This window comes from Nicotiana tomentosiformis, chromosome 3 (assembly GCF_000390325.3).
Source record: "Nicotiana tomentosiformis chromosome 3, ASM39032v3, whole genome shotgun sequence".
NCBI lineage: Eukaryota > Viridiplantae > Streptophyta > Magnoliopsida > Solanales > Solanaceae > Nicotiana > Nicotiana tomentosiformis.
In genome coordinates, this window is record NC_090814.1 from 75,561,092 (window position 1) to 75,580,694 (window position 19,603).

General features: G+C 39.3%; 1 protein-coding gene across 11 annotated transcripts; it reads left to right on the forward strand.

Annotated features, from left to right (window-relative positions):
* The first annotated feature begins 1,035 nt into the window (after nt 1-1,035).
* On the forward strand, nt 1,036-8,959 carry LOC117281448 (uncharacterized). Of its 11 annotated transcripts, none has more exons than XM_070197147.1 (9): nt 1,036-1,243; nt 3,263-3,319; nt 3,942-4,080; nt 4,230-6,255; nt 6,343-6,639; nt 6,745-6,844; nt 6,936-7,914; nt 8,049-8,156; nt 8,330-8,959. In XM_070197147.1, the coding sequence occupies exons 7-9, from the start codon at nt 7,909-7,911 to the stop codon at nt 8,798-8,800; spliced, it is 585 nt and encodes a 194-aa protein (XP_070053248.1). In that variant the 5' UTR covers nt 1,036-1,243; nt 3,263-3,319; nt 3,942-4,080; nt 4,230-6,255; nt 6,343-6,639; nt 6,745-6,844; nt 6,936-7,908; the 3' UTR covers nt 8,801-8,959. The 11 variants fall into 11 exon arrangements, 2 of the variants coding, with proteins under 2 accessions (XP_070053248.1, XP_070053249.1); XR_011414778.1 differs by having other exon boundaries at nt 1,039-1,243; XR_011414779.1 differs by having other exon boundaries at nt 1,039-1,243; nt 6,936-7,214.
* The last annotated feature ends 10,644 nt before the right edge of the window (nt 8,960-19,603 follow it).

Genomic DNA, 19,603 nt, shown 5'->3' on the forward strand with positions numbered 1-19,603 from the left:
CAACTCTCCCACTTTAAAGTTTCAACAATAAAATTCATTCTTCCAATTCGATTCCGAATAACCTAAAAAATCAAAACCGACGATTCACATAAGTTATAATACATCATACGGAGCTACTCATGCCCGTAAACTACCGAGCGAAGTGCAAATGCTTAAAACGACCGGTTGGGTCATTACAGAAAGACATCTTATTTGAAGACAGTGTCCCTGCTTACAAAGAACTGTTTAGAGTGAAGATCATACAAGATGTATCATTTTTGCACAGAGGAGTAGCCTAAATGTACAGCAGGAATGGCCCCGGGAATGAATTTGTCTGCTTTTCTAGCTAAGGTGGCATAGCACAGGCTACCAAAGATCCTCAAGTGCTGAAGAGAAGGAACCTTGTTATAGAGCTTCTCAAAGGGAGAGGCTCCCTTCAACAAGACTGTAGGCAGTCTATTCAGAAGATAGACTATTGTATAAACATACCCACCCCAGAACTGTAGTGGAACAAAGGCTTGAAACCTCAAGGCTCTTGCCATATTAAGGATGGACCTGTGTTTTCTTTCAACCTTACCATTCTGTTGAGGTGTATATACACAGGAAATCTGATGAATAAGTTCATGTTGAACTAAGAAACTGTTGACCTGCTCATTGAAGAACTCGGTACCATTGTCAGACCTGAGACACTTAACCTTGTAATCAAATTGAGTTTGAACTAGTGTTAAAAACATTTTTACACTACAAAAAAAACTCGATTTAGCGACGGATTTTTGCGACAAATATTTTTTCGTCGCTAAGTAGCGGTAGATTAACTACGGAAATAGAATTCTGTCGTAGAAAAAGTAAGTAGAAGACTTAGTAACTAATTTAGCGACAAAGTAGCAACAAAATAAAAACTCTGTCGCTAAAAATTGGCGTTAAAAATTGGCGCCCTCATTTTAGCAACAAAATAAGCAAGGAAAATTTGATGACAAAATTTATTACATATTAGCAACGGATTTAGCGACGAAACATGTATGTCGCTAATCTTTTTCATTAATGAGGGTACATTTACCCTTGTTTCTACGAAAATATTTTGTCGCTAGGTATTTAGGGAAAATAAGTGTTGCTGCTATCTTTACCTTTGTAAGACAAAAAAATAAGGTCTTTCTCACAGAAAAATACAGTAAGAAACGAGCCCCTTTGCTTCTTCTTCTTCTCCTCTAATCTTTCATTAATCTTCCCAGATGCACTACTAGATCATCTCTTTTCTAAAATACTGGTATGTCTCTGCTTCTTTCTCTGTTTATTAGCAATTTTTCTATAGTCAAAATTTTAGGGCTTTGGTAGATGTAAAATAAATCAAGCTTTCGTCTCTTCCCCCTTCTTCTTTTTAGTATGTGAAGTTAAATTTGAAGTAGGGGTTGACATATTCTGGGTATATCTCATTTGTGCATAAATATGTATTGTTATTACTACTTATTATTGCTAAAATCTGATTTGGGAGTTTCTTTTGTGTTGAACTCTTGATTAATACCAATTTTGGTGATATTTGGTGATTAAAATCTAATTTAGGTGTCTAGAGATCTGCGTGGTTTTCAATTTCTTCAAGGTGAAGTGCTAGAAAACTCTACTTTGTTGCTGAACTTTCACGTTGTTTTGTCCTGCTTTTAAGACTGCTTTGACATCAACCAGTTCCAGCATCTTCCCAGTAACATGTTCCTTCACTCTAGCACTAGTAGTCTTGGAGTTTTGCCGCTCTTTTATGCTGCCTGTATAGCTGGTTTGTCCAGATGTTGAGACTGTATTGCCACCTACCAGTTCCAACTTCTTAGCATCAATCTTGTCATTCATAACCTCCACTGCTCATTATGCAGCAAAACCTCATAAGAGTTTAGAGTACACAACTCCTTTGCACCTTCTGTTTGATCACCATGCTGCACCTTATCTAGACCAGCTGTTTTTTGACTTGCAACAATCTTTTTGCAAGCTACCGGAGTCCATCCTTCCTCCATATTTTTCTCCTCATTGTTGCTCAATTTATAGGCATTCAAGCTAGTTGTAAATGCACAATATTCCTAGCCAAAATGCTACTGGAATGTGCAGCCACTTGAACACTTTCGTGTCCAGTTTATTTCCTTTTCTTGTTGCAACAGATTTCCAACCTGCATATTTGCTTCTATATCCCATGGTTTCCTGATTGCTCAGCTTCAACATCCACTTTTTAAGTGTAATTGATTGATATACAGCCCAAGCAGCATTAGTAGCATTCACCGCTCATCACATTCATCAGTTGCAACTTCAAAATGTTGCATCAAATTTCCAGCTTGGTCATGAGCCACACCAAGTGCATACTCTTAGTTGGTGATCGACCCACCTCTGCCCCGTCACTACAATTTGAATTTTGCAAAGCCTTAACATCTGATTTTTGTGAAGCTGCTATCTCAATGTGAGTTGTACCAGTTTTGCTTGACGCATCAAAACCAAGTTCAGCTTTTTCCTCCTTTCTTACAAGACCTCGGCCTTCATTGTGCATAGCAGTAGGTGTAAACACTGCTGGTTTTTCAATTACTTCACGTGCAGATGTAGTAGCTTGATCACCCATCATAAATAACTTTGTATGATTTTGTAAAGCTGAGCCCACAGCCTGGTAAATCCTTGCCAAAGAAGTAGCTGCAGGAATATCCCTAGGAGCTTTAGATTTATCAGAAGTTTTTCGTTGATCCGTATTACTCTGCACAGTATTTTCAGCAGTTGTTTTCTTTTCAATAATTTGTCCAGTTTCAATATGAACTACAGCTGCATTAGGCACATTTTTAGCAGCTTCCTTAACACCTGAAACAGCAACCCGATCAGCTGGTGCATTCTGAGAAACCCCATGCTCCACTCGAACTTCAGCAGGTGGAACAATTGTGATATTGAGTTTTGATGATTGCCAGCCCGTTCCTCCTATATTCACCTTCTCAGTCACACGATCACCACCATTACCAGTAAACGACACCACAACAGCCTTCTTCTTTTTATCCAATAAAGTCCTTAAATCACCTTGATATTTCTCAACATATTTGCCTTCATACGTAGCCTTTTCATGATCGTGACTGCCATTTTTTTCCTATTTTCTTGACATATGAGTTGTGTAGCTTTTTGTATCAATACATGATTTTGTCTTCTGAAACTAGCTAGAAACATGAATATAATCTCTGTAATAAATTTATTAGTACCTTTATGGTTCTACATATTGCAAAATAAATCTATATGGTAGTCTTTTTGCATGTGTCTGACTAAATTTATATTTGCTCAGCTTCATTTCAGGAAAAGGAACGAAACAATCTCAAAGATTTCTGATGGATTAGTTAAGGTATTGGTATCTTTCTATTAACTCATAAATATATCTTAATTTATTTTGTTTGACATATATTTTACTGTCGCTATCTCTCTCGCTCTCTCTCTCTCTCTCCCTTCTTTTTCTTGTTCTTATTAGCGCTTTCTTAAAATGAAATGTGAATGTTATTTAGAATTTTAGCTTTTTCACAAATGGTTAATCTTACATATAGTGACTACTAGGGGTGCGAGATAATTTTCAATTGTCTAAAAATATTCACATAGCTTACATTAGCTTTCTGATATATTTGTGATGTTCTGATGTATTTGAGATTGTTTATATATAGTGACTGCTAGGGATATATTTGTGATATTCTGATGTACATTAGCTTTCTGATGTGTTTGTGATATATTTAATCTTACATGAGCTTCATGATGTATCTGCGATGTTCTTTTTCTTTAACAATTTATGGCTTATAAAATAAAAGTAACTACTTGAGTTTTTTTGCTGCCATGTATTTGGTTTCTTTCCTTCGTGCATAAAAAGGCAATACTAGGTGTTTGGTAAGGTTAAGTATATCTTCCCTTTACTTTATTCTTGTGTTATTACTTACCAAAAAATAACATTTGCTTGTCTTTTATATTTCAACATTAAATAGGAAAATGGAGAATGTAGAGTGTGGTTGGATGTATGAGAGGTTGGATGGACGAGGAGGTATTAATTCTTGTTTCATATCGGGTGTGGATAAATTTCTCCAGTTTGCATGTTCTCAATGAAATCGCATGAGTGGCGACAATGTAAGATGTCCTTGTAAAAAAATGTTACAACATTAAATACATGGATGTTGAAACCGTTAGATTACACCTTTTGCAGTTTGAATTTATTGAGAATTATTTTGTTTGGATATATCAAGGAGAAAGATGCCTGACTAATGAGTTGTCTTCAGGTAGTAATTTGAATGGTGGTGCTCAACCAGAATTTGGATATGAGAATCCATACCGAAGAATGATTCTTGACATAGTTGGGCCCAATATTAGCCAGGGTTCGAGTTCGCAATTTGATAGTAATGTTGAACCTGAGTCATCTCATCCTTATGAACCTTCAATGGAGGAGGAGCCTAATCTTAAATCTCAGAAGTTCTATGATTTGCTACAGGCTGCCAATGCAGAATTGTATCCTGGTTCTTCTCTCTTTCAACTTGCAGTAGTTTCTAGGATGTTAAACATTAAAATGGAGAATTCATTGTCACATAGGGGTTATGACCAAATGATGCAACTATTTAAAGAGCTTTACCTAAAGATAATATAGTGCTTGATAACTATTATCAGACTAAGAAGCTAGTGCGTAGCTTGGGTTTGCCCGTTGAAAAGATTGATTGTTGTAATTCAGGATGTATGTTATATTGGGGTGAGGACGAGGACCTCACATCTTGTAAATTTTGTGGCTACCAGAGATATAAAAGTCGTGTCGGCTCTCGTAAGAGGAAATTGGTCCCTTACAAGAAAATATATTACTTTCCTTTGATTCCTAGATTGCGGAGATTATATGCATCCCATGCTACAGCTGCTGACATGAGATGGCATCATGAGCATGTAGAAGAGGAGGGGCTAAAGCGTCATCCATCAGACTTTAAGGCTTGGAAGCACTTTAATGAAACTTATTCCTTTTTTGCAGCTGAACCAAGGAATGTAAGGTTGGGATTATGTACTGATGGTTTCCAACCATTTGGTCAATCTGGGAGGAAATATTCTTCGTGGCCAGTGATTGTCACTCCATACAATTTACCTCCACGGATGTGTATGAAGGAGGCTTATATGTTTATAACTGTCATTGTTGCAGGACCAACCAATCCTAAGCAAAATATTGATGTTTATCTACCACCTCTAATAAAAGAACTAACCTTGTTGTGGGATGAGGGTGTAGAAGCATTTGACATCTCAAAAAAGCAAAACTTTCAATTAAGGGCAACTTTGATGTGGACAATCAGTGACTTTCTAGCATATTCTATGTTATCAGGATGGAGTACCGCGAAGAAGTTAGCATGTCCTTACTATATGGAGGAAGCACAATCTTTTATATTACATCATGGTGGAAAAATATCTTGGTTTGACAGTCATAGAATGTTTCTTGACCAAAATCATCCATTTAGGAGAGATCGTAAAAACTTTCTTAAAGGTCAGACTGTCAAAAGGCTACCACCAACCTTTATAACTAGAGATGAAATTTTAAACAAAATTAGTGAGTTGGGACTAAGGAAAGTGACAGAGCTGGATGTAGAAGAAGTTAATCGGAGAATATGTAAAACTTGTGGATGGAAAAAAAAGTATCTTTTGGGATTTTCCTTAATAGAATTCCAACATGATTCGACATAATCTTGTCATCATGCATATTGAAAAGAATGTCTTTGATAATGTTTTTAACACAATTTTTAATGTTAAAGACAAAACCAAAGACAATCCAAAAGCACGTCTAGATATGGTAAACTACTGTGATCGACCTCAGTTGGCAAAGGATGCAAGTGGAAGCTATCCCAAAGCTGCATATACAATAGACAAGGCAGCAACAGATATCTTGTTTGATTGGTTGAAAGGTTTGAAGTTTCCGGATGGGTTTGTTTTGAATTTGAGTCGATGTCTAGACACGACCAAGTATAGGGTATTTGGAATGAAAATTCATGATTGCCATGTGTTCATGCAATGATTAATGCCTATTGCCTTTCGTGAGTTGCTTCCTAATAATGTGTGGCAAGCACTTACAAAATTAAATTTATTTTTTAAAGATCTTTCTTCGACCACTCTACGAGTTGCTGAAATGGAGAGATTAGAGGCAGACATCCCACAAATCTTGTGTACGTTAGAACGTATATTTCTCCCTGGGTTCTTTAACTCAATGGAATATTTACCTGTGCACCTTCCATATGAAGCAAGGATTGCTGGATTTGTACAATACCAATGGATGTATCCTTTTGAGAGGTAAATATAAAATATTTATGTACTAATTATAAAATTGTGCTACACATGGGTTTTCTAATTTAGTGGTCCATCCATTTATCCATTTAGGTACCTTGGAACTCTTAAAAATTATTGGGAATAAAGCTAGTGTCGAAGGTTCCATTTGCGAAGCTTGCTTGATGACAGAGTCAACATAATTGTTTTCTCATTATTTTTGAACCTTATGTTATGACACGTAATCATAATGCGGCATGTAATGATGATGGTGGTGTTGGGAAAGATCTTGAAGGAAATTTATCAATATCCACCCATTCAGGTCGACTATGGGGAGAAGCAAAAAAGAAAAACTTATCTCTTGACGAATTCAAGGCTGCCCAAACTTACATTCTACTATATTGTAAAGAGGTTGAGCCATTTGTGATGTAATATTTGAAAGTTATACTTTCTTAATATGATAAACGTATCCATATATCATGAATTCATATTTTAACTTATTTTATTGCAATGAAGTATGTATGTGGAACGTTTGCAAGAAGAACTCCTGAATCGATCTCAAGATCAAATAGATGAAAGCCTTCAAACATATTTCGCTGAATAGTTCAAGGGATATGTAAGACTCCAACAATCATTTTCTTTTATAAAATAATTTACTTAAATTAACTTGTAAAATTTAACTAAGTCTTACGATTTTTCTTAAATAGGTTCGTTGCAATCACACTGAGAATGAAGCGCCTATGGGTAAGTAAGGCAGCAAGAAGGTACTGTGATTTTATTTGCAAAATAAAAAAAGAAAGGGATTTAGTTCAACCGGATTTTGTTCCAGAAAATGTGTGGGACAATTGGATGAAACTATGAAAAGATCCTAAGTGTATTAAAAATCAGAAATAAATGCAAAAATTTGTTGCGGCGGTGGGACCGCTGTCGCCATTGGGACTCACACGGGCGGCTTTGTCACCATTGGGGGACATCTCAAGAGACTTGTAAGTATATTGTTCGTAAGGGATAATCATTAGAATTCAATACACATATTTCAGCTTTCTTAATAGGTTGATCCCTTGTTGTTCTTGTGGTTTGAGCAATGTTTCAGCTTGGTATTGTTCTTGTGACTTGTTTATTTATTTGTGATGAGATGCAAAGTTGTAACTGTAAGTACAATAGAGTAAGAATAACAGAGCAGCAGCAGTTGCAGTCATAGCCCCTTCTATATAAAAAACCGGACCCTTATCATGTGATGCTGCCGTATTTTCACCAGTTAACAGAGCAGCAGCAGCTGCAGTCATAGCCCCTTTAGGATTTTGCCTAGAATTAGCCACACCATTGTTCCTCATAGCAGACTGTTTTTGAACTTCAGTAGGTTGTATGTGCAACACTTGCTGCTTACCACTACTGTTATCTTTTTCTGATATTTTCATAAAACTTTGGCCAGTAGGAATAACCAATGCATTAGTTCTTGTCTCCACCTGAGCATTAGGATTTCATGCATCGCAATTTACATATGCACTAGCTGCCTGTTGCAGAGTAACACTGCTGATTAGTACCACTTTGTGACAGCAAATGCTCTATGTGGTCAGCTCCTTCTATCAACAATTGTCCAGTTCTTTTTGCATTTAAAAAATCCCTAGCATCTCCTTGCAACTTTTGAGTTATTCTTTTGAGTATTTGGATTTCTTGGATATGTTGGTAAGTATATAATCTGATTTTTTTTGTAGGGGCTATTCTTCTTGTTCATGTACTATTGTATACCTTCTTGGTACCTCCATTAATAAACTGTTTTACCTTATCAAAGAAAATAAAGCTATTTATTTTTTGTATAGTCTATTGAAAAGGGTCGAGATCCAACACCAAGTGAGCTATATTTTCACGTCCATACACATGGTCATGATGAAAAATCTTTTGTTAGTGAGCGATCACGAATTGTACTTGTAAGTCCAAATCCAATAATTTTATTAACTTTATATATGACATTCACGTCCCACTTAAACTACTTGTTTTGCACCTGTTTCTGTCCTAAAAATGATTTTAGCGAACTTTTGATTGAATGAAGAACTTAACAGCTATCATTAATGAATTTCACTAACTATTATGCTATTACCAGGAAAATTATCAACAAATATTACAACAACAAACACAAACTCAATCTGATATTGATCAATCTCTAGCATTTTATCAAGCCGCGGGAGGGAAAAAGAAGAGAAGAATATATGGTCTTGGATATCAAGCAAAATATTTCTATGGGCCTAATCTTCGTGCCTCTTCTGGATCTGATGCTTCATTATCAACACCACCTCTGAATGCTCAGTCATCATCGATGGCGAATTTGGATGAGTTAGTGATGCGATTGATTCCTGCCTTGACTGATCATATGGTTCATGTACTGACTGATCACATGCTTCATGTGTTGGCTGATCGAGTAAGAGGATTGATTTCTTCACCCTCACATATGCCAGATAATCTTACCCATCACCCATCAGTTGTGTCACCTCCAATTCCTCCTCCTACTACTAATATTAACGAGGTTCATGTATCGTTTTCTGATGATGACCTTCACTCCCCAGTCTCTCAGTAGTTAACTTTTTTTATTTGAACTTTGGTATTGTAGATGTTTTGGTATTAACGAGGTTTATGCATCACTTTCTGATGATTACCTTCACTCTCTAGTCTCTGTTTGAACTTTATTTTAGTAATGTAGATGTTTTAAACATAATTATACATTTGCATTTAGGTATCTATTTTGGATCTTGTAGAATATTAATTTTTATGAATTTTAGTTTTTATTAAGTATATTCTATATACTTGAACAATATCTATTTTATTATATAAAAAATAAAAAATATAATTTGTGACGAATTTTCTTTGTAGATATAACTAATATAGAATAACATGCTGCGACAGATTTGCGACAAAAGAATTGCGTCGCCAAAAGAAAGGCAGAAATGTCTCAATAATATCAGCGACGGATTAACGGCGGAAAATATTCGTCGCCAATTAAATCTGACAACGAAATGACTTGTAGATATGACGACAGAATTGATGAGAATTGTGACGGATATGTGTTGTCACTAACAGTTGCTACAGATACAAACCGTAGCTAATTCGTTGCTAACTTACCAACGGATTCAAATTTTTCGTTACTAAGGGGTTAGCTACGAGCATTTTAGCGATGGACACAAATTCGTCGCTAATCCGTTGCTAAACCTGTTTAGCAACGGAAATATACTATTTAGCAACGGAAATATACTATTTAGCTATGGAATTAGTCCGTCGCTAAAGTCTTTATTTGTAGTGTTAACACAACACTAGATTCTGCTTTAGTGTTCATTAAGAAGATTCAGATGTACTTGGAGAAATCATCCGCCAATGTCATAAAATATCTCTTACCATCATGAGTTGGGACCTTATATGGTCCCCAGACATCAGCATGCACAAGTTCAAAAGGATGAGCAGAACAAGAAGTATTGTGAGGAAATGGCAGTCTAGATTGCTTAGCAATAGGACACAATGTACAATGGTGATCTTGCATAGGAACATGAAGTAAACTACTAATCTTTTGTAGAACTTTCAGAGGTGCATGCCCTAGTCTCTTGTTCCACAAAGACACAATACAATTCTTAGTAGACCTAGTATGAACTGCCTTATTGTTACTAGAACTAGAGACAGTATTTACAAAAGATACTAGACTGGTACTTTGCTTTGCATCTTGCAGCTGCACTGAGTCCTTAGAGACATTTGGCTTCAGGATGTAGAGCCCACACTCTTCTATACCAATCCACATTACCTTCCCACTCAAGAGGTCCTGAAAAAGACAAAAATCAGGAAACAATGCAACAAGGCATCTCAACTCCTTTGTAAGGTTTGAGACTGACATCAAGTTGTATTTGAAGTCTGGAGTGTATAAGACATTCTGTAATAATTTAGTTTTGAAGATTGTGGAAACACCAGTATGACTGATAGCAATCTGCTCACCATTAGGGAGATGAACTTTATTACTATCTATATTAGTCAGATCCTTGATTTCACTTAGTAGCTTGGAATTATGTACCATATGATTGGAGGCTTTTGTGTCTACTATCCAGTTACCATTAACTAGATGAGACATGAAGGTTGTTATAGTACCTGTGTTGTTCATAGTTGCTGCATTTGCCACAGATTCTACCTTCTTTCCTTTGCTCAGCATTTGCAGGATCTGATTATATTGTTCTTGAGTAAAAACTGGAGTAGGGGAGGAGAACTGAGGAATAAGTTGAGAAGGGTCGGGAGTTTGAAATCCTGGGGCAGTGGATGCATTGTTCACATGAGGACATGAATAACCTCTTCTCTTGGCCTTGAAATCAGCAGGATATCCATGAAGCTTATAGCAAGTGTCCTTGGTATGACCTTTCAGGTGACAGTAGTCACATTGTAGTGTAGACCTCCCAAGGTTGTTTCTAGGTTTAAAACTACTATTTCCATTCACAAAGTTAGCCTTACTCATCAGCACTGTAGAATTACCAATACCAGCACTCAGAGCTGCATTGTTTTTCCTTGGACTTTCAACATTAACTACCATAGCATAGGCTTGATTGACATTTGGAAGTGGTCGAATCATAAGAATTTGATCTTTAGCATTATCAAAGGAGTCATTTCAACCAGTCAGAAACTGATACAATTTCTGTAGTTGATAGTGTTCTGCATGCTACTTGGATTCAGGACATCCACATGAAGGAGAAGGAGCTAAAGCTTCATATTCATCCCATAACTCCCTAAGTTTCGAGAAATTTTCTCTAACGATTCGACCGGTCGCTTTGGACTCTAGCACATCGTTCGGCGGTTTGAGGCCATGAGAAGCTTCACTTCAGGTATTATGACTTGTACGTGTGGTCGAAATTGAGTTTCGGGAAAGTTCGGAGTTAATTTGGAAAGAAATTTCTAATTTCAGAAGCTTTAAGTTGGAGGAATTGACTAAGGTTTGATTTTTGATTAAACGATCTCGGAATCGGGATTTGAAGGTTCTAACAGGTTCGTATGATGATTTTGGACTCGGGCGTATGTTCGGATCGAGTTTTGGATGACTCAGGAGCGTTTCGGCGCCTATTGTGGAAAGCTGGCATTTTTGGAAGAATTTCATAAATTTGGGTTGAAGTGCATTACAATGTTATCGATGTCCGTTTGGGATTTCGAGTTTAGGAATAGCTCCGTAAGGTGATTTTGGTATTGGGAGTGCGCCCGGATGTGGATTTGGAGGTCTGTAGGTCATTTTGGGGTCATTTGGTGAAAGTTAAAAATTTGAAGGTTTTTGAGAAGTTTGACTGGGAGTGGACTTCTCGATATCGTGGTCAGATTCTGATTCCGGAAGTTGGAGTAGATCCGTAATATCAAATGTGACGTGTGTGCAAAATTTGAGGTCAATCGGGCGTGATTTGATAGGTTTCGGCATCAATTGTAGAAGTTTGAAGTTTCAAAGTTTATTAAGTTTGAATTGGAGGTTGATTCGTATTTTTAGCATTGGTTGATGTGATTTAAAGGCTTGACTAAGTTCGTAATGTGTTTTGGGACGTGTTGGTATATTTGGTTGAGGTCCCAAGGGTTTCGGGTAGATTTCGGATGGTTAACGGATCGAGTTTGGACTTGGAAGAAATGTTGAGGTTGTTGTATTCTGGTGTAACCGCACCTGCGAGGTTAGGGCCGCAGGTGCGGAGCCACAAAAGAGGCCATGAGGGTCGCAGAAGCGGAGGCTGGCCAAAAAGGCCTGGGCCGCAGAAGCAGGCATAAACGCGCAGGTGCGCGAGCGCAGAAGTGCTTGGTGACCGCAGAAGCGGACGTGCACATGCGCTACATGGGGTGCAGATGCGGGGATTGGTTGGGCCGAGCTGGAGCCGAACCTGCGATGGAATGTTTGCAGGTGCGGAGCCATAAAAGCGGCTATTTGACTGCATGTGCGAAGGTCGGGCTGGGCAGATTGATTTAAGAACGGGACTTGGCTCATTTTCCCCTCATTTTTCACTTGGTTGGGGCGATTTTGGAGAGCTTCAAGGAGGGGTTTCATCATCTATGTCAAGGTAAGTGATTCCCGTGTATTGTGAGTTAAATACAAGATTTATACATGGATTCAAGCATGACAATTTGTAGAAATTTTGGATTTTGAAGAAAAACCTAGAAATTGGTATTCTTGGATTTTGATCACTAATTTGGGCATTAAATTGAGAATAAATTATATATTTGAGTTCGTAGTGCTATGGGTAGTATTTGTCTTCGAAAATTTTCGAAATCAGGGCCCGTGGGCCTGAGGGTTGCCTTATCGATTTTCGAGCGGAGTTGGAAATTGTTATAAATTGCTTAATTATGAGTATTAGAGTATATTTTGATTGGGTTGCATCTTATTTGACTAGTTTTGGATCGGCGGTCACCGGTTTGAGGTGTTAGGGCGATGTTGGAGCCGATTTTGGAACGTCGGAGTGAGATAAGTCTCTTTTCTAACCTTGTAAGAGGAAATTAACCCCGTAGGTGAATCAAATCATTATGTGTTTCTATTTGTGGGGGTTACGTACGCACGAGGTGATGAGAGTCCATGTGTAGCTACTATTATGCTTATGTCTGGGTAGTCTAGGACCCATATCATGTTGTACTTGCGATGTTTGCGCCCTACTTGTTAATTTAATTGTTTAAGACATTTAGAAACTCGATAAAGGAATTGTAAAAAGGTTAAACTTCATTTACTTGACCGTTTAATGAGAATTTAAAATTTTGGAATATTTGCCCCTTAATAAATCTTGAATTGGTTGTTTAATGTATTTTCTCTTTTGTGGAGCGGGCCGAACGCCTCGGTAGGAGATAGATGCATCTATGGTTCGTGTCGTTCGACCCTCGGCAGTGCACAGTTTAAATATTATGTTGGATCAGGCCGTACGACCTCGGCATGATTTGCGCATGATTGAATCGGTTGCTTTGAAATTTATGATAATTGATATTGCTTCATTGTCCTGAGATACAAATTGATAAACGATAAAAAATAAATTTGGAAATTTCTTATTAACAAAAGAATTATTCACTTATTTCATAATATTGAGCTTACAGCCGTTCTACGTAATCCATGCTTAGTTATATCATTGATATTTTATTTATTGCCCATAGTAAGTGTCGAAGTCGACCCTTCGTCACTACTTCTTCGAGGTTAGGCAGGATACTTACTGGATACGCGTTGATTTACGTACTCATACTACCTTTGCTGCACATTCTTTTGTGCAGGTACATATATGTCTAGTGGCCTCGTGGGAGCAGAGGCTTGTAGGCATGCAGAGACTTAGGTGATCTGCATTCCATAGTACGATCCGCAGCCAACAAAGTCTTCCTCAGAGTATTTATATTTTTTTTGTTCAATTTGTATTCCGTACGGACGCTGTACATTATTTTATATTCCTAGTTGATGTTCATGCACTTGTGACACCGGGTTTTGGGGCAATTATGGGTTGCACTGTATTGGAATTGTTAAAAATATTATTATTTACTCTATAAATATCATCTTTTACTATTTAATTGAAGGAAATATGATTTCAAGAAAATTAAAATGAGAACCAAATTAAGTATTTATTTTTGGCTTGCCTGACAGCGGTGTCCGGCGCCATCACGACCTTCAATGGATTTTGGGTCGTGACAACATGGTATCAGAGAACTAGGTTCACTTAGGTCTCACGGATCATGAGCAATTCTAGTAGAGTCTTGCGGATCGGTACGGAGACATATGTACTTATCTTCGAGAGTCTACAGGACTGTTAGGAGCACTTCCCTCCTTGATTCCTCATCGTGCGATTTGATTCCTTTGAGGCTTATGCGTTCATTCCTTTCCTATTCAGTCTTATGCGATGTGAAGCGCTTGTTATAAATTAGGAATCGAGGAATTTTAATGGTACTACAAATGTGGTGCAGGATGTTTCTCCCTGCGTATTTGATTGGGCTATTGTTGTCGCCTTGCGGAAGGTCGTTCTGTCGTTGCAGCTCAATATTTGTATTACCTATGGTTTGAGATTTGGCACTGATTGTTATGATGATTCGTGCGTTGCTATCGCATAGTGTTGGTGTAATGGTAGGATGCTTGTCTATGCGTCGAGGCAGTGAATGATTTAAAAGGAGGTTTTTCTCAATACATGATTCAAGGGTTCAGTGTTTTATTTCCAATGGAGGAAAGACATTCGGACTAAGAATGTTCAGGTTTGGGTTGATGGAGTAACGAAACTTGGTATTTTCGAGCGTGATGGAATTTTCATCTGTGATGTGGTGTCATCGTCTTGGATTGGATGCGTTAAGTTCGTCGGTGTTGTGGTCTTCTTCAATTCGCCTTCGGGGCGGGGTATTGTAAAATGGTGTCGGAGAAGCGGTTGTAAGAAATAACAGGGTGTAGCGATTTTGGAATCGAATCGGTGTTTCTAGTATTGATGGCTCGAGGAAGACGATCTTCGGAAAGGTTTGAAGTTGGTACCGATCGATTGGTTCAAGTGCTACAGATATAGATTTTGATTTAAGGCAACAGCTGGGCGGTGGAGGATGAGGAAAGAAATGTGGGAGGTGTCTTGTCGCGGTTAAGTTTCTAGAAGGCCAAGTGTGAGAGGCAGAAGTCGAGTAGTTGCTTAAAGGAGAGGGTTTGACCAAAGTAGGAGAGTGGCAGAGTAGCATATGGGTTCTATTGTAGGATAGCTACACGCGTTGCGAAAAGTTTAGAGTGATTTGGAACTCATGGTGGATAGTGACTAAGTCCACGAACTTAATTTGGAATATTGGTTGCTATACAAAGAAGGATTGGATACGGCGAAAAGGAGTTGCATGGTATAAAGAAGGATACAACATGACTTTGGATTGGAATTTATTGTCGCACCTTTAATTGATGTCCATGAGGAGTGAACGGGCTTGTACAGCTGGTGAATGAGCACGGGCTCAGGATGGGTTACTGATTTTGTAGTAATTGTACCCAGTGCAGCAGCATTGGATGATGTCGGCATGGAGTTTCCACAGGTGGGTTATCTCCTGTGAGCAGGTTAGCGGTTGCGTGGTGTTGACGAAGCTCCTACGAAGAATTTTACTGGCTATCCGATAAGAGGTCGAATATGTAAATATGGCTAGTGATTCAGAGCGTTCATGAAATGGTTAACAGGAAGATTTCGAGGAATTTGGAGGGTCGGTTGCACGAGGTCATGTCAGTAAGGAAGAAGGAATCATGGTAGGTTCCAGGGTCATGTAATAGTAGCTTCAAGCTTAAGTGGGAGAGCCCCACCGCCTACGATTGGATTGCATGGTTATCTACTTGTGAGGTTTCTAGTTATCGGCATATTGGTGGTTTGTTACGACTAAGGAAGAGAACATCAGTGGTGATTTGAGCCAAGGATTTGAGGAATGTGTGCTATAATTGGCCTTATCGATTCACGTTTAGGCTTTGGGAAGACTCGGGGTTTATGCTTCGTGTAGATGTGATGTACAAGGAAAGTGAGTCAGCCGAGTGCTTCTTTGAGAAGGTGTTCATATGCTAGCAGGGCCTTGGAGTTTGATCATAATTAGAAACAAGTCAGAGTGGGTGACTCTCAACAATGGTTCTAGTGGGTTCAAAGATTCAAAGTGTGGTGCCTAAGAATTTCGAGCCAGTAGTATGGTTAAGTATTGAGCTTTTGCAGTGGATTATGAAAAGTGGATTGGAGTGTTCTACGTTATCTTCGTTATACGGTGTGACATTGGAGGAATGGGAGAAAATAACTTCGGATTCATAGAGGGATTTTCAGAATGGGTGTACCAGTTGACGATGCGAATATGCGCATAAGGAGGGTATGAGATGGTTCATGGGTTTTGGAGACAACGTGGTCTCGTGAAATAAGGTCACTCAGGATGAGTGCGGATTTGGGTTCATGATGTTTTGAATGGAGCTATTATTATTTCTAGGGCAAGTCCTGAGTAAATTAGAAGAAGTGGCTCGGTTGGTAATGGTTGAGTCAGCACGGTTATGGCAGCGACTAGTTTCTCCAGCGTGAAGTTATACATGTAGTTTGTGGTTGTACACTTGGGCTTGAGCGCCACCACAACTTGGTTGATTTGGGAGGTATTCAATTCGTATGGCTTTGTTGTGTAAAGGGATTTCCGGAAGAGTTATGGTAGTTTAGATTACGACATGAGGTTGTATTTTCTACGGTTTGGGAATTTAGTTGCGTGTTGCATTGGTTCTTCTGAAATGAGCTAAGTAAAAGGTTTCTATATGATGAAGTATTTATCCTATTAGTGGATCAGGGGTTATTATGGAATTCTGGTACTCTCACGTATTGGCATGTTAGGTGCAGTGAGCGGCATGGGGAATTGGAAGCTAAGGATCAAGGTTGAGGTTCGGTGTTGACAAGAATGTCACGATCTCGGATAATCAGGGAAGAATTCAGATGGTTAGAATCAGCTGGTATTGTCTTTAGCGTCACCTAAGATCGGTGTCCTATGTAAGAGGCTTTGTGTACTGATTTGCGGCTTCTTGATTTGCTTTATAGCATTAGTGTGGCTGGTGGTATGGATGTGCAGACTTGTTACCTGGTGCGGAAGGTCGTGGGAGCGTATCCCACAGGAAGATTATATAAGTGTGACATGTAGTCACTTGATTGATTAAAGATTTGAAACCAAGTATGGAGATTTGGTATTATCGCTAATGTGAGAGTTTAGGCCTAAAAGGCGCTCTATTCAGTTGGTTGTGAATTGTGGAAGTTTGTTTCGGATTTGATGGTTGTTCTTGTGTGCCATGGGAAAAGGGGTCTTGTGGATCCTTGAAAAGTTATTAGCCCAGTGCGGTACGATCAGAATTGACTTTAAGGTCTGTGGATGGATCTAAACGTGAATGTGGGCCCTATATCAGGCCGGATGTGTTCATTTCAGCATAGCGTTGTTTTCGGAGGGGTCTTCGGGCCTTGGATGATATTTCTGTTGTCGGCCCTTCCGTGTAGTCTCTATTGTGCTATGTGGGTTATGAGGCAGTTTGATTATTCGCACTCGTATTGAGATCCCGTATAGTTTGTGGTGTTATGTGAGCAGGATGGCTCTCGAGATACAGATCATATATCGCACCTTAGTTGTGCTTGAGTTTTATAGCACGTGACGCTACCCGTCTCCCCAGGATTTGTATTATGCACTTGGCGTGCTTATGATTGATATTCGGGCACTTCGTGAGTATAAGCATTGCAGCTCGATGTGTGTTTCCTTTAGATTGTTATGTGTGGATCGGGTAGCACGTCGCCACGGATGTGTTGATTGGATCGGGTGGCACGCCGCCACGGGTATCATGATTGGATCGGGTTGTACGTCGCAACAGTGTGATGTTGAGCACAGTTCCCTATATCTATTCCTATGTGTTTTGTCCCGCATTTTCTGAAAAAGATTCATGACACCTTTTCGGTTGTTTAATTAGTCACGTGGGTTGAGCAGTTCTTTCCGGAGTTCATTTTTCCTTATGTATTGTATGCGAGTTTGTGGATTGTTGGCACATGGTGGAATCATATGAGACCTTTGGTAGTGTTTGTGGTGGCTTATTGCCGGAACGACTTGTACTGGGTGAGACGAGATTTTTGGACCTGGGATCAGTGCGATCAGATTTATATGAAGCATATTAGAGAGCAAATATCGTTATTTGGTTCATAATGAGGTAATGGTTCTTGTCAAGATAAGAAACCCAATGATTTGTTGACTCGGCAGTTGGTTATGAATTTCTGCACATCTCTTCCGTCGTGGCAGCATTTCAAGAGTTCGAACAGGACTTATACGTGTCATGAAGTGTATTGTGGGCATCAGATTCGTGAAATTTCGGCTATTGTTATCGGAGGATATTATTATGGTCATGTGAATTATGTGGTGCATGGTAAGAATTTAGTAAGGGTACACAATCGTGTTTGGTGTAGTGTGTAGTGATTGATACAATGTTCGTATGTTGGAAACAGGCCTGGTGGAGAATTTCGGATGTTGGAATTTGACTCTAAGACTTACTTGACTAAATAAAGAGGAAAATCTTCATATTGGTTCAAGCTAAAGTGCTCAACAAGGTTGTGGTAGCACGGGTAGGTGCACGAGGTGTTGACCAATGATTTCGGACAACTTCAGAGCAGCTCTTACCACGTTCGAGGACGAACGCATGTTTAAGTGAGAGAGAATGTAACGACCCGACCGATCGTTTTGGGCTCTAGCGCATCGTTCGGCGGTTTGAGGCCATAGGCAGCTTCACTTCAGGTATTATGACTTGTACGTGTGGTCGGAATTGAGTTTCGGGAAATTTCGGAGTTAATTTGGAAAGAAAATTCTAATTTCGGAAGCTTTAAGTTGGAGGAATTGACTAAGGTGTGATTTTTAAGTAAACGACCTCAGAATCAGGATTTGAAGATTCCAACAGGTTCGTATGATGATTTTGGACTCGGGCGTATGTTCGGATCGAGTTTTGGATGACTCGGAAGCGTTTCGGCGCCTATTGTGGAAAGCTGGCATTTTTGAAAAAAATTCATAAATTTGGGTTGAAATGCATTTCAATGTTATCGGTGTCCGTTTGGGATTCCGAGTCTGGGAATAGCTCCGTAAGGTGATTTTGGTATCGGGAGCGCGTCCGGATGTGAATTTGGAGGTCTGTAGGTCATTTTGGGGTCATTTGGCAAAAGTTAGAAATTTGAAGGTTTTTGAGAAGTTTGACCGGGAGTGGACTTTTTGATATCGGGATCGGATTTCGATTTCAGAAGTTGGAGTAGGTCTGTAATGTCAAATGTGACTTGTGTACAAAATTTGAGGTCAATCAGACATGATTTGATAGATTTCGGCATCGATTGTAGAAATTTAAAGTTTCAAAGTTCATTAAGTTTGAATTGGAGGGTGATTCATGTTTTTAGCGTTGGTTGATGTGATTTAAAGGCTCGACTAAGTTCGTAATGTGTTTTGGGACGTGTTGGTATATTTGATTGAGGTCCCGAGGCCTCGGGTGGATTCCGGATGGTTAACGGATCGAGTTTGGACTTGGAAGAAATGTTGAGGCTGCTGTCTTCTGGTGTAACCGCACCTGCGAGGTTAGGGCCGCAGGTGCGGAGCCGCAGAAGCAGCCCTGAGGGTCGCAGAAGCGGAGGCTGGCCATGAGGGTCGCAGAAGCAGCCATGAGGGCCGCAGAAGCAGCCATGAGGGCCGCAGGTGAGCGAGCGCTTGGTGACCGCAGAAGCGGATGCGCTACATAGGGCGCAGATGCGGGGATTTGTTGGGCCGAGCTGGAGCCGCACCTGCGATGGAATTTCCGCAGGTGCGAAGGTCGGGCTGGGCAGATTGATTTAAGAACGGGACTTGGCTCATTTTTTCCCCATTTTTCACTTGGTTGGGGCGATTTTGGAGAGCTTCAAGGAGGGGTTTTCATCATCTATGTCAAGGT

Excerpts from the sequence above, each read along its gene's own strand:
- LOC117281448 (XM_070197147.1), top strand. Across the intron at positions 8,157-8,329 it reads AGCGATCACGAATTGTACTT|GAAAATTATCAACAAATATT; the intron begins GTAAGTCCAAAT and ends TGCTATTACCAG.